Source organism: Ipomoea triloba, chromosome 2, assembly GCF_003576645.1.
Source record: "Ipomoea triloba cultivar NCNSP0323 chromosome 2, ASM357664v1".
In the NCBI taxonomy this organism is placed as follows: Eukaryota; Viridiplantae; Streptophyta; class Magnoliopsida; order Solanales; family Convolvulaceae; genus Ipomoea; species Ipomoea triloba.
The window spans coordinates 20,462,853-20,476,299 of NC_044917.1; the positions used below are offsets into that span (position 1 = coordinate 20,462,853).

Sequence of the window (13,447 nt, forward strand, 5' to 3'; positions counted from 1 at the left end):
AGAGTTTGGTTATATCAGACCAGAGTTTTTTGTATTTTTAGTCCACGACTATAGTGACACTATTAGAATTGATTCACGACTTTTAAACTTTGTAATTTCAGTCAACGACTATTGTTTCTTTTGCAAAAATGGTCCTTCCGGTAGTTTTTTTTCGCCGGAAAAAAATTCCGACGAATTTTTTGGTCAATTTTTCGTCGGAAAAAAATTATGCATATTTTTTTGTCATTTTTTGGCCGAATTTTTTTCCCCTTTCAAGCATGGTTAAATGGGCATTTACATGTTTAAAAAATTTTTCTCTTTCAAGCAAGAAAACATTGATTGGCATCTTCAACACGCCATCCATTTTTGAAAAAAAAAAACTAATTCATTTCTAAAAAGTATGTGATCATGTCAGACTAGACTCTAAAATCATTTTGATTTTGGTAAACTAATTAAAATTAAAACTAATTAATTTCTAAAAAGATATGTGGCAAATTTAATCATTTAGAAATTAATTCTAATAGCGCCACTACAGTCGTGGACCGAAATTGCAAAGTTTGAAAGTCGTGGATCAATTCTAATAGCGCCACTACAATCGTAGGACTAAAAATGCAAAAAACTCTATCAGACCACAATGTATAGGTTATATATATAATAACAGAAGTGGCTGGATAATATATATATATATATATATATATATATATAACATTTATATTTAAAGTATTAAAGTATAATTGTACAATATTAATTTAATTATCTAATAATTATTACAGTAATTAAAAAATTGATTGTATGTATATTAATATAATTGACTAATAATTATTATGATAAATAAGTTAATAATTATAATAATAATTGTATAATTACAATTAAACATGGGTCGTTCAAATTTTTTTACTAATACAAAAATTAAAATTTGCATCTTTTTTAAATATAATTTTCTTAGTTATTATTCATATTGTTGGAATCATAATATATATGAAATACACTTAGGAATAAATGAAATTAATTATGTAAGTTTTTTCTATAAATTTATCTAAATGTGTACATGATTAATTAGAGACTATATTAATTATACAAAATTTAAATTTAAATTTTATATGCTATGAAAATAGATACTTAACCAAATATATGGAATTACAAATATATTATTATATTGTACATTTTAAAATATTTATATTTTTCAAATTTTCTATTTAAATTTATAGTAACATAAATTTTGTCGCACGGGTAAAACACTAGAGATTTCATATATTTGGTTAAAATGTGAGAATACTTAAAAAAGAGAAGAGTATCTCACATTCCCTCGACCTTGTGTAAGTTATGTAAATGTTATGTTATATTTCTAAATAAAATTGCATAACTTAAATTAAACATAAGAATTCTCAAACAAATATAACTAGCGAACTGGTAGTACTCTTTTTTGTACTCCGTATTAGACAGAGAGCAGAACACTCAGGTCATACCGCAAATTATATTGTGGACCGCGCTTCAAAACGACGTCGTTTTGATTAATGAAAACAGACGGATGAATTCGTGCCACTCACTTTCAGTTCATATACACTGCAGTTACATTTTAAAACAATTTCGGTTACATTTCAACACAACTACAGTTACATTTTGATATAACTACAGTTTCATTCGATAATATAAAAACACAAATGTGAAACTGTTATTCAGTATCAGTTCATATGCACTACAGTTACATTTCAACACAATTACAGTTACATTTCGATATAACTACAGTTTCATTCAATAATATAAAACACAAATGCGAAAGTGTTATTCAGTATCAGTTCATATACACTGCAGTTACATTTCAACACAACTACAGTTACATTTCAATTTAACTACAGTTTCATTCGATAATATCAAAACAAATATAAGGCAGTATCTTTTGAGATGAACTGTAGTGTAAATTACGGACTCTGTCTCTTATTTACTGAAACGACGTCATTTTGGGACCACGGTCCACAATATAAGTACTGCAAGTCATACACGCCAGGTGTCTGCCGGCAAATTGCTTCGATCACACCACTGTCTAACCCAATTATTAGGCTACAAATCAATCATTAACCCTCCCCCCCCCCCCCCCCCCCCATTCACATTTCACACGGTCTGCTCAGCCATGGCCGTTTCTCTCTGCTCTATTCCTCCCAAACCCCCATTCTCTTGCTAACCGAATTCTCCTATCCGTCTGCAGTGCATGCATGTTTGAAGGTCCGCAACCCTAATTAAGGGATTTGAGATGACGCTTGTAACTGGAGATCGGTACCTAGAATCACTGGTGAAGTTCGTGGAGAGCCACGCCGAGCCGTTGATCGAGGGGGCGCTGGTCCTCAAGCTCAACCCTATAGGGCTTCACTATGTTTACTCCAGGATCGAAGCGCTGGCCGAGCTGGAGAGCCTGCTCGCTGGTGCTCCAGTTGATTACCTCCGCGCTTACGTTTCCGACCTCGGTGACCACCGTGCTCTCGAGCAGCTTCGCCGGATTCTTCGCCTCCTCACATCGCTAAAAGTCGTCTCCGTGTTGCCGCCCCCGGCTAGAGACCCCTCGCCACTGTCGCTACTGCCTTTTGCGAGGTTGAAGGTTCTGGAGCTTAGAGGATGCGATCTGTCCACCTCTGACGCCCGTGGACTTCTCGAGCTGAGACATACTTTGGAGAAATTGATCTGTCATAATTCCACGGTCAGCTCTGGTCTTTTATTTGATGCTGCTTTTCATCATTTGTTTAATTTACGACCAAACTGTTGGACGCTGAATTCTCTTATAAAGCATAATAGATCATCAGAAATGTAAATTTCCTCATGACATTTCTTGGAAATTTTCCTTTTTACTACATCCTAGTATTTACGTTCTATGCGGTATGTTTGATGAACTTATATTGTTCCGTATTCTAATATATATTTATATTTTTAATTCCTTTTCACCTGAATTGTCTCAGGATGCATTACGGCATGTCTTTGCAAGCAGAATTGCTGATATAAAAAATTCACCACAGTGGAACCGTTTGTCATTTGTTTCATGTGCTTGCAATGGCTTGCTTCTCATGGATGAGTCCTTACAGCTCCTTCCTGCTATTGAAACACTTGATTTGAGCAGGAACAAGTTTGCTAAAGTGGATAATCTCCGGAGATGCACCAAATTGAAGCATCTAGATCTAGGGTTCAATCACCTGAGAAGTGTAACCTCCTTTATTGAGGTAAATGCCTTGGCTTCTGTGGGGAAATTTTGGTTCAAATTAATGTCATACTCACCCAGGGATTCCTAAAGTGTTTTTGTGACTTGCTTAAACATTATATGATGCTTTAGTCTGTTCTTTCTTTAATTATTTCTGCTACTGTTATTTCCATTATTGTTCAATGTTTGCTACTTGTTTTCCTACTCAACTTAACTAAGCGTTGATGTCAATCCAATTGTACTTTCAAAGTCTCTGAAGTTTATCTTTGCTGTCTACATTTGCACAAATTTCCCCATTTAACTAGGCTTGGCACCAACTAAATTGAGAACTACTTAGGCAGAGTTATTTAAATGGATTAGAGTAGCTATATACACTATACAGAGAATTTCATTTACTATGCTGATGGGGTGTGCTTGCTTCTAGTTAGTAATCTATATTAAACTAACACATCTCATTGCTTTATTCAGGTTTCTTGTTGCATTATAAAGCTCGTTTTGAGAAATAACACTTTGACTACATTGCATGGAATTGAAAATTTGAAGTCACTTGTAGGGCTTGATATATCCTACAATATAATCTCCAATTTCTCGGAGATGGAAATCCTTGCTGGATTGTCATCTCTTCAAAACTTGTGGTTAGAAGGAAATCCTATTTGTTGTGCAAGATGGTATAGAGCCCAAGTTTTCAGCTTTTTTCCTAATCCACACCAAGTAAGTTTTTCCTATTCTAAATGTCTTTTAGCTTTGGATTCTCATTTTCTTAAGCTTTGATTTCCCATACATAAAATTATTACAGTAGTCATTCAGAACATGTGAGTTATACTCCATTGCTTTCTATGGCATGTGTACATTAGTTGAAACTAGATGAAGAAAACCCCTCAACAAGTGATTTATGGAAGCGGAAAGTAATTGTTGCCAGTAGGCAGAAGCAACCTGCTAGCTTTGGATTTTATATACCAGCAAGAGATGGTGCTGAACTAGGAGGAAACATCAATACAAAGAGGGTGAGTAACCTCTTCTGATAAATTCTGGATAGCAGTCCAGACAACCTAATTTAATTCTCTTTACTATGTGCCTTTACTTACTAAAGATTTCTGCTCGTATAAATTTCCAGAAGAAGGTATCCCGACTTGTTAGCATTAAAAATGAAGAAGATAGATCATTCCCGTTATCAGATCAAGATTCAGTATCTTGTGATAATGACACTCACAGCAAAGAGGAGAATGCCAATTCAGACCAGGAATCCGAAATAGTTGACTTCATGAATAGGATTGAATTTATGAAGAAAAAACGATCTGATCTATGGTTGCAGGAGTTCAAAGATTGGATGGATCATGAATCTGACAATTTCTTTGGTGGTATTGAAGGTATAGGGTGCAATTTAAATTCCGAGAAAAGTAATCACTGGAAAGGAAAGCTTAGCACTAAGCATCAAGGTGAGACCTCAAGATATATATCTGAGTCTGGTCAACTTTCTGGAGATGATAGTAGTACAAACATTCTAGAATCCGACACCTCCTTTGCTGAGACATTCACTAGCTTTAATACACAAAGGTACTCTAATCATATCGGTGAAGTATCTTCAAAGTTTTTTGTGGGCCGTGGTGATGCATACTTGATACGTAGTGCTAGGAGCACCAGAAAGGATCAAGAGAATCTCAAATCATCAAGTAATGAAGTATTTTTCTCTGCAAAGGCTAGAATATCTCCTTTCGATTCCTTTGCTACCGCTGAGGGTGAAAAGATGAGTGCCAATAGCAATACTCAACCAATTACTGTGACGAATACTATTTTGGACTCTCATTCTTCTTTGGCTAGTACTGGATCACCTCCTCATTACAAAGAGGATATTCTGCATCGACGCCACAATTTGGAAGAAGAATTTCTGCAACTTTCTGCAGAATCTTTCTCAGTAGCATCTTCTGACAGTGATACAAGTTGCAGTGATGACGAATCCATTCAGTATAGGCAGGGTGTATCTCAGATTGATCAATCAGTAACTGAAAATCTCATAGAAAGTGGTGTGGAATGTTTTCCATCTGCACATTGTTCCCTAGATGTATGTGATGAAACAGATTTTGCTTTGAAACAAAATGGTAAACACACATCAGATTTGTATACGGAAGGAAATTCAAGCTGTATAGATGTTCGAGGAGCAGACTTCACCAGTCAAGATGCTGAAGTCTTGGGTTTTGTGAAGCAAGAGGCCTATAGGTTGGAGAAGAAAAAGCCTAAAAGGAAACCTAAAAGGAGAATGGTATCACTGCCTGAGGAAACTAATGCAGAAGACGAGATTGAGAAAACAAAAAAATCAAATGAAAATGTGAATAATTCTAGAGATGATGAAGATAGAACTTATGCCCTTACTGATTCGCATAAGGCTTCTGTGGCGATCACTTCTCAAAGTACAATGGCACAATTGCTTGGGAATCATAAAGGCAAACCTCTCTCAGAGAAGACATCAATGTCAAATGGGGCAGAAAATTTTATTGAGGATTACTTCATGGCTAATGTTTCACAAACTGGAGTTAGTGAAACTATTCAGAAATGTGTAAGCTGCTATTGTTTGCTTCATGAAGAATCTGGGTGCAGTGAAAGGTAAAATTCTCTATCAGCACTAGTGAACTTCTTCTTTCTATAACTGCTAGCAGATTTCACACTTGTAGCAGATTATGCATTTCATGATGTGCCTTTTTCAAAGATGATGCACCTCTTTTACACCAAAGCAAGGCTTATAAAATGCACAGTTAATTTCATTTCTTAGCTGATTATGTAAGATAAATTTTATGATTCTGACAAATTAAATGCTCCCTTGTTTTGCACCATCACAACCTCATAAGTCTCAAGCCTCTCTCTTTCTACTTTATTCTCTTTTATTATTTTTTAAACAAAAACAACCAAAATTCTGTGCCTTTTAATATTGTCACCCACTTGCTTGGTCCCTCAATGTATGGGTACACGGCCTTCATTGCTTCTCAAATGTGTTGGGCTGTTTCTATCATTTGCATCTTCTGGCTTCTGTGCTTTTGTTTAAGGAACTTGGCTATATATTCCCAAAAGAAATCAATAACCATTCATTCGTTTATACCAATTCCATATATTGGTTTACTGTCTATTGCTTATGCAGTCATAACAGTCATGTATTAAATCATGCTTTTATTTCCTCTACAAACTATGTGCACACAGAGAGGTGGTTGTAATTGCGAGCAGCGAACATAAGTTTTATGTGCTACTAATGGCCAAGATATGTAATGGGTCAGGTTAGCTTTATTTGTGGTATGACCTTTGTTTGCAAGGAGTGCCCTTTTTTATGTCTTATGTCTATATTGTTTTCTAGGGGTTCTGGTCGTCTTTAGTAGCTTTTTCTGTTGGCATTTTGCAGGGGCTAGCTTGAAATTAATAGGCTGTCACATGATTGACCATATCAAAGGTGTTCTAGTAGGTTTAGGGCTTCATGTTATAAGGTTAGTGGGTTATATATTAATATTTGCAGGGATTACAATTCTCATTTTTCTGAAAAGTTCTGTTCGTTTCATTCCTGTCCCCAAGGGTGTGCCTCGAAAGCAATGCAACCTACCTATTTATAACCAGGAATATAGAGAAATCAAGAGAATTGCTATCTATACTGGACTCTGGTGTGCAAAGGTGATCTATACATCCTGTCTCTTTTGGCATTAACACAGATGTTTGGGTGAAGGATATTTCAAGTATTTTGCCCCTTTTGTATACTTTCATTCCCCTTTCGTAATGGTGCTGTGCTGGAAATTCAAATGGCAGCTTGGAACAGGTTCAGACATACCTTTTTCAGAGGCATATATGCCAAGGTTTAAAGATAAGCATTTTTCAGTATTCAATGGTACAGTTTTGGTGCGACAAGTTAAAAAGTATGTTCATGATGAAATATGCTGTTCATTTTGTGATGTTATGGATATGGTATTGTGCTTTTTTGGCCCACAGTTTATTGGAGCTTATCTACTCAAAAAAAAAAATCATAAGCAGAGTCAAATACTAAAAAGAGAAAAAGGCCATTACTTAAAACCAAATAAGAGGCAAAAAGTTTTTCTTCAAGAAGTTTCACATTCAGTCTTTTAAGAAATTCCTCTTTTTCAATAGGCTCCAACTAGGCCAAACAAGCACATACTATCTCATTTTCTGCTAATTTGTCTCATTTAGCATTATTAATCCTATTGTTTATATATTATCTTTGGAAAAATATTTGATGCACCGCCGGTGTATAAGTGCTATACACCGGCGGTGAACCACAATGTGACACATCATTAAAAAAGAAAATTTGATGTCAACAAAGCCCTCCTTTGCAAATAAAAAACTTTCTAAATCATTATTATTTTAATTAAACAACTTTCTAAATCATTATTATTTTAATTATTTAATTTCATTAAAAATTCATCGTCTCTCTGGTTTCTTGCTACTTGCCGGTTTCGCTTAAGAGACCAGGCTAGGTGAGTAACATCTTGGCTTCATTGAGCTCGTTCTTGCCCTAGTCTTTCGCCTGCCATTGCCCCAGAGTGTTTAGCAAGATTAGTAATAATTCCAATAGTGTCTTCTTCTTCATTAAGAGAATCTTTTGCCCTTGTACCCATTTCTTGTGAGTCTCTTTGAATCCTCCTTGACAGCCATTTTAGCGTCAGTGGTGGGAGTGGGGTGGTGGCATGGACTAGCTCTTCAATGGCTAGTTTTTATTTGGCGAAGACTCAATTGAGTGTTTGGTTGGCCGGGCTTGTCGAAACCCAACGTGTCTTGATGATCAAAGAACTTACCTGCAGATTGAGAGCCTAACCTTCCGATCCCTCGAACCTTGAGAGCTGTCAAGAATTTAATATGCCGATCCTTCTTTGTACCTCGGCCGGGGAACGCATAACTATTTGTACAATTGTACGTTAAGGTTTTATTAATATTATTGTTATTAGCTGAAACCAGCATGTGGGTATTTGGAAACAGGTGATGGGGAAAGAGGTAGTGATCTTGGAGTTGAGGGAGGAGAATGTGGTGGCTTCCGGCATGAAAGGTGGTGGGGAAGCTAGCCACTCGAAACTGGGAATGATCAAAGAGGGTTTGCTCGAATCAATGGAAGAGAACATATATGACAAAAACCTAGAAATTACTCTTTAAATAGGTGGCTGAGCCCTGTTGCAATGTCTTCTCCATTCAAAGAGCTTTGTAGAAGGCCTTGGAGAAGACAGACAATTCAAACTGAAAACATATCTTTTGTTTAAAATATGATCACCATCACCAATCCAAAACTTAATCAACTCACAGGAAACAAGTACCACATCTCCAGCTCTCCTTCAGGGAAAGCTTTGCCGTTGCCGAACTTGCGGAGAACAAATCCATCTATATACGTATATGGACGTATGGTCGGCAAACAGAGATGCGAAGAAAATTTTATAAGTTTTGGATCAATACATAATATGGTAATCATATATTATTATTATAGAAATAATTATTATTATAGAAATAATAATAATATAGAAAGTTGTTTATTTGCAAAGCAGGGCTTTGTTGACATCAAATTTTCTGTTTTAATGATGTGTCACATTGTGGTTCACCGCCGGTGTATAGCACTTATACACCGGCGGTGCATCAAATATTTTTCCATTATCTTTTGGCAATAATGTATATGGATCCTCTTTAGTGATGGACTGATGGTGTTTGAAATTCCTCTGTGAAACTGACAGACTGTACATGGCTCCCAAGATCATTGTTTGTGCTCCAGAGGCATTTGCTTGTGTGCAATGAAGACCTAACACAGCTAGGCTCTCTTTCAGAGAACGCATCTTCCTCGTACTTTTCACTGGATTTTTGTTGCGCCATAGTTGATGTATCTGAAATGGTAAGTCTTCATTTATAAACATGTTCTTTTCATTTATTATCATTTGATGCTTGCTTCAAAGGTGTGGTTGACTGTTACTGGTTGGTGCAGTACTGGAGTTCCCGTATACCTGTGTTCTAGTTCTACTCTCTTGTTCAATTGACTATAACCGCACAACAGAAGTATTGCTTTTATCTGCATTCTAATTTATACCAACCACAATCAATTGCTTACATTGCTATCAAAATCCATTCTTGACCTATTTATCCAAGTTGCAATTTAGAAATTTAGACTGTTCCTTTTGGCAACCAGATTATATATATATATATATATACTGACAAGGGATCAGGTGCGAAGCTTCTCCCATGTGAAACGTGCGGATTAATCACAGCCTTTTATCTTGCCAAAATCAACAGCCCAGAATGAAGAACGATTAAAAAAACGCAGTGGCATTATGGTCATTTTGCGTAAGGTCAAAACTTAAGGTGTGCAAGTTTAAAGCTTAAGGTGCGTAAGTTCAAAGCTTAAGGTGCGTAAGGTCACAGCTTAAGGTGCGTAAGGTCACAGCTTAAGGTGTGCGTACCTTTAAAGCTTAGGGTGCGTCACTTTCTAGTTTAAGGTGCATCTGTTTATTTCTTAAGGTGCGTAAGTTTATAGTGTTTATAGCTTAAGGTGCGTATGTTTAAAACGTTTAAGGTGCGTAAGTTTATAACTTAAGGTGTGTAAGTTTACAGCTTAAGGTGTGTATATTTAAAGTTTAAGGTGCTTAAGTTTATAGCTTAAGGTGTGTATGCTTTAAAGCTTAAGGTAAGCCACTTTCTAGTTTAAGGTGCATCAGTTTAATTCTTAAAGTGTGTATGTTTAAAGCTTAAGGTGCGTAAGTTTATAGTTTAAGGTGCATTAACACTTGATCATTTGCATCCATGTTGTCGAGAAGCGCGTTTAAAAAAAAAAAAAATTTCCTTCAGTGTCAGCCGTTGATCTAGAACGGCTCATATCTCACCTTATTTTTCACCTGGGAGAAGCTTCGCACTTGAACCATCCCCTATATATGTTTGTATGTGTGTGTATATATATATGGAAAGATTATATCTTTGCTTTGACTCATTTTGAATGCATCCTCTTACTAATAAACCTCAGAGTAGAGTGATGATATTTGCTTAATTTCATAATTAGAACTTGCGTGTATTTCAGGTCATTGAAACCACAGAGAGCCACTGCGTGACTCTGACTGTAGAAGGGGCAAATTCAGAGTTCTGCCCTTCTGAGAAGAAAGATAAGATACATGAAGCAGTGCCCAAGGGGGATTGGAAGATAAAGTGGTTCTCAGTAGAAAGCCTGTTCAAATTTGTGGTATTGTTGAAGGCAATACGTACTGAAGCCAGTACAAGTCCTCTACTTGTATCTTACGGCCAATCATTTCAAGTCTAGAGGAAAGAGAGGGCAAGGAATTCTTCCTCTATATATATACGTATGTGTATATGTATGTGTGTGTATATATATATATGTATATATTCTTTCCATTCTTTGGGTTCTGGGTAATCTTGCTGGTACATTCTTAGATCCCCTCCCTGCAGCGGTCAATAGAGATGTCTTAGCATGCATTCTTGTTTGTCCCACAAGTTGGCTGTGATTATTTTAGTGTACAAAGTGTATAATGCTGATTGCTATTGCATCAACTTTAGTTTGGATAATATAGATTACTTAGCAACATCTAACATGGCATTTGGGTGGAAGAAAGAAATTAGAACTAAAAGAATTGTAATGGTGGAAAAAGAATAAGGTAAGAATAAAATAGGAATTCAAATTACATTGTTTGGTAGGAAGGAATAGAATTATTGGGATTGAAAAGGAAAGAAGTGATATAAAGATTAAAATATCCTTATGTAATACGTAGTAATAATAAGGGAAAAAAGTCAAATAGACCCTCTAACTTTACACCAAAGTGCAATTAGAACTTTGAACTTTTTAAAAATGCAATTAAGCTCATAAACAAGTCATTTTTGTGCATTGAAATCCTAAAAATCAATAATTGACCTACAATAGCAGGTAAATCGACACCAACGATGTTTTGGTAATCGTCAACAGTCGTCGGTCGCCCTCATCGTCGGAGATGGCGACTAGTTGGCCACCTTCTCATGTAACTGAATGGTCGCCTATAGAAGGTGATTAGTTTGTTACCTATGGTTGCCTAGATAAGTCAACTAGTTGGTTGCCCTCTCTAGGCAACCAAATGTCGCCTGGAGAAGGTGACCATGGGTTGCCCTCTCTACCAAATGGTTGCCTAGAGAAGGCGACTATGGGTCTCCCTCTCTATCGGAGAGGGCGACCAGTGGTTGAAGAAGGTGACCAGTAATCTGTTGGTTACCGGTAATTTGTGTTTATTTGATCAATTTTAACAAGTTGAAGAGTTTAATTGCACTTTTAAAAAGTTTAGGATCTAATTGTACTTTGATGTAAAGTTAAATCCTTTCCTACAATCATTGAATTGTAATTCATGGGATACTCATAAATTGCAAAACAAAAGAAGGGAATTGCATTTCTCTAATCATTGTAATTGCGGTGGCCAAAGAATTATGATGAAATTATAATACAATAAATGTCTACCAAATAGCACATAAATGACTTTTCATTGTTAGTTTGGTATACTATAACGTATTTGTATCATTGAGAATGTACACTATTTATTTGCAATTTTTTTCTCAACGAATTTTAATATTACTTCACTTGAATTTTCCAAAAAAAAAAAGTAAAAAGTTAAGATACTATTGTTAGATAGTCAAACAAGTCAACCATGTTTGGTAAATAGCGATTCACCTTTTTTAGCATTTTGGTTATGGTGAAAAATACTAAAGTCACCATTTAGTTAACCAACAATTTGGAACAACAATTTGCTTTGTATAGCATTTTGGATTGACATTTTTTTCTTTCCCTAAAATGCTCCATTATTAATATAAAAAAAATCATAAATGCCTTTTAATGCCCCTTTAATGAGGAACCTTTCCTCAAGCCTGCCTGCGCAAATTATGCCGTGGACCCAGGTCCACCTTGTAAGGTGGAAATGGGGCCAAAACGACGTCGTTTTATGCGTTTTTAAATTTTTTTTTTTGTTAATTAACGCCGTTAACGGAGATTGGGAGCAGCAGGCGGTTGTTCGATTCTCCAGTCATCGCAGTTTTCTCGTTCGATTCATCATCGCAGTTCTCCAGTCATTCACTATCATCGCAAAACAATTCTTCACTCATTCATCATCGCAATTCTCGTTCGATTCATCATCGCAGTTCTCCTCCGATTCATCATCGCGAAATTCTTTCGATTCACCATCGTAATTCTTCTTTGCAATTCTTCATCAATGATGGCAGAGGCAGTAGATCAACTAAGTTTACACGTTGATGGCTCATCTCCGATTGCAGGTTTTAAGTTTGGATTCATGTTTGATGAATTGTATAGATTTATGTTTGTTTTTTTCGAATTTAGGATTTATGGTTAGATTGATTGTGTAACCATGTATTTGAGTTTTAGATTCACACTTATACAACTCTACATTCACAGTTACATAGTGATAGATTCACACATTTAGAACACTACATTCACACTGTTTCCTGATACTCTGTTTTATTTTTTATATTTGCAGTGATGGCAGAGGCAGTAGATCAACTAAGTTTACACGTTGATGGCTCATCTTCGATTGCAGGTTTTAAGTTTGGATTCATGTTTGATGAATTGTATAGATTTATGTTTGTTTTTTTCGAATTTAGGATTTATGGTTAGATTGATTGTGTAACCATGTATTTGAGTTTTAGATTCACACTTATACAACTCTACATTCACAGTTACATAGTGATAGATTCACACATTTAGAACACTACATTCACACTGTTTCCTGATACTCTGTTTTATTTTTTATATTTGCAGTGATGGCAGAGGCAGTAGATCAACTAAGTTTACACGTTGATGGCTCATCTTCGATTGCAGGTTTTAAGTTTGGATTCATGTTTGATGAATTGTATAGATTTATGTTTGTTTTTTTCGAATTTAGGATTTATGGTTAGATTGATTGTGTAACCATGTATTTGAGTTTTAGATTCACACTTATACAACTCTACATTCACAGATACATAGTGCTAGATTCACACATTTAGAACTATAGATTCACACTGTTTTCCTGATACTCTGTTTTATTTTTTTATATTTGTAGTGAATGCAGATTTAGTTGTTGTCTCAACAAGCAATGATCAAGGCTGTATAAATGTTGAGGATTCTACTTCAATTCCAGTTTTTTTTTTTAAATTGTTTTTTAGAGTAAAATTAGTGATTCATATTGATTTACGATTTATGTGTAGTTGTGTGTAATAGTGTTTGATGTGTGAATATAGAGTATAGGAACTGTGAATATAGAGTTTTGAATGTGTGAATGCATAACAGTGTTGATATAATTGCTTTTTATTTGTTTTCTT

General features: G+C 35.6%; 1 protein-coding gene across 8 annotated transcripts; it reads left to right on the plus strand.

Moving 5' to 3' along the window:
• Positions 1 to 2,071: 2,071 nt before the first annotated feature.
• LOC116010569 lies at positions 2,072 to 10,703 on the plus strand. 8 transcript variants are annotated; one of them, XM_031250040.1, is made up of 11 exons: positions 2,072 to 2,668; positions 2,925 to 3,182; positions 3,629 to 3,871; positions 4,015 to 4,164; positions 4,275 to 5,758; positions 6,347 to 6,420; positions 6,543 to 6,624; positions 6,710 to 6,805; positions 6,938 to 7,044; positions 8,857 to 9,011; positions 10,185 to 10,703. In XM_031250040.1, the coding sequence occupies exons 1-11, from the start codon at positions 2,228 to 2,230 to the stop codon at positions 10,419 to 10,421; spliced, it is 3,327 nt and encodes a 1,108-aa protein (XP_031105900.1). In that variant the 5' UTR covers positions 2,072 to 2,227; the 3' UTR covers positions 10,422 to 10,703. The 8 variants fall into 8 exon arrangements, 2 of the variants coding, with proteins under 2 accessions (XP_031105900.1, XP_031105901.1); XM_031250041.1 differs by having other exon boundaries at positions 6,938 to 6,984; XR_004096930.1 differs by lacking the exon at positions 6,938 to 7,044 and having other exon boundaries at positions 10,185 to 10,303.
• Positions 10,704 to 13,447: the final 2,744 nt, after the last annotated feature.

What these genes read in the sequence shown, in the direction of transcription:
- LOC116010569 (XM_031250040.1), top strand. Translation starts at nt 2,228, where the DNA reads ATGACGCTTGTAACTGGAGATCGGTACCTAGAATCACTGGTGAAGTTC. An exon ending in TTTTTCCTAATCCACACCAA is followed by an intron (nt 3,872 to 4,014) that starts GTAAGTTTTTCC and finishes TGTGTACATTAG; the next exon opens with TTGAAACTAGATGAAGAAAA. An exon ending in CTGGACTCTGGTGTGCAAAG is followed by an intron (nt 6,806 to 6,937) that starts GTGATCTATACA and finishes TTCAAATGGCAG; the next exon opens with CTTGGAACAGGTTCAGACAT.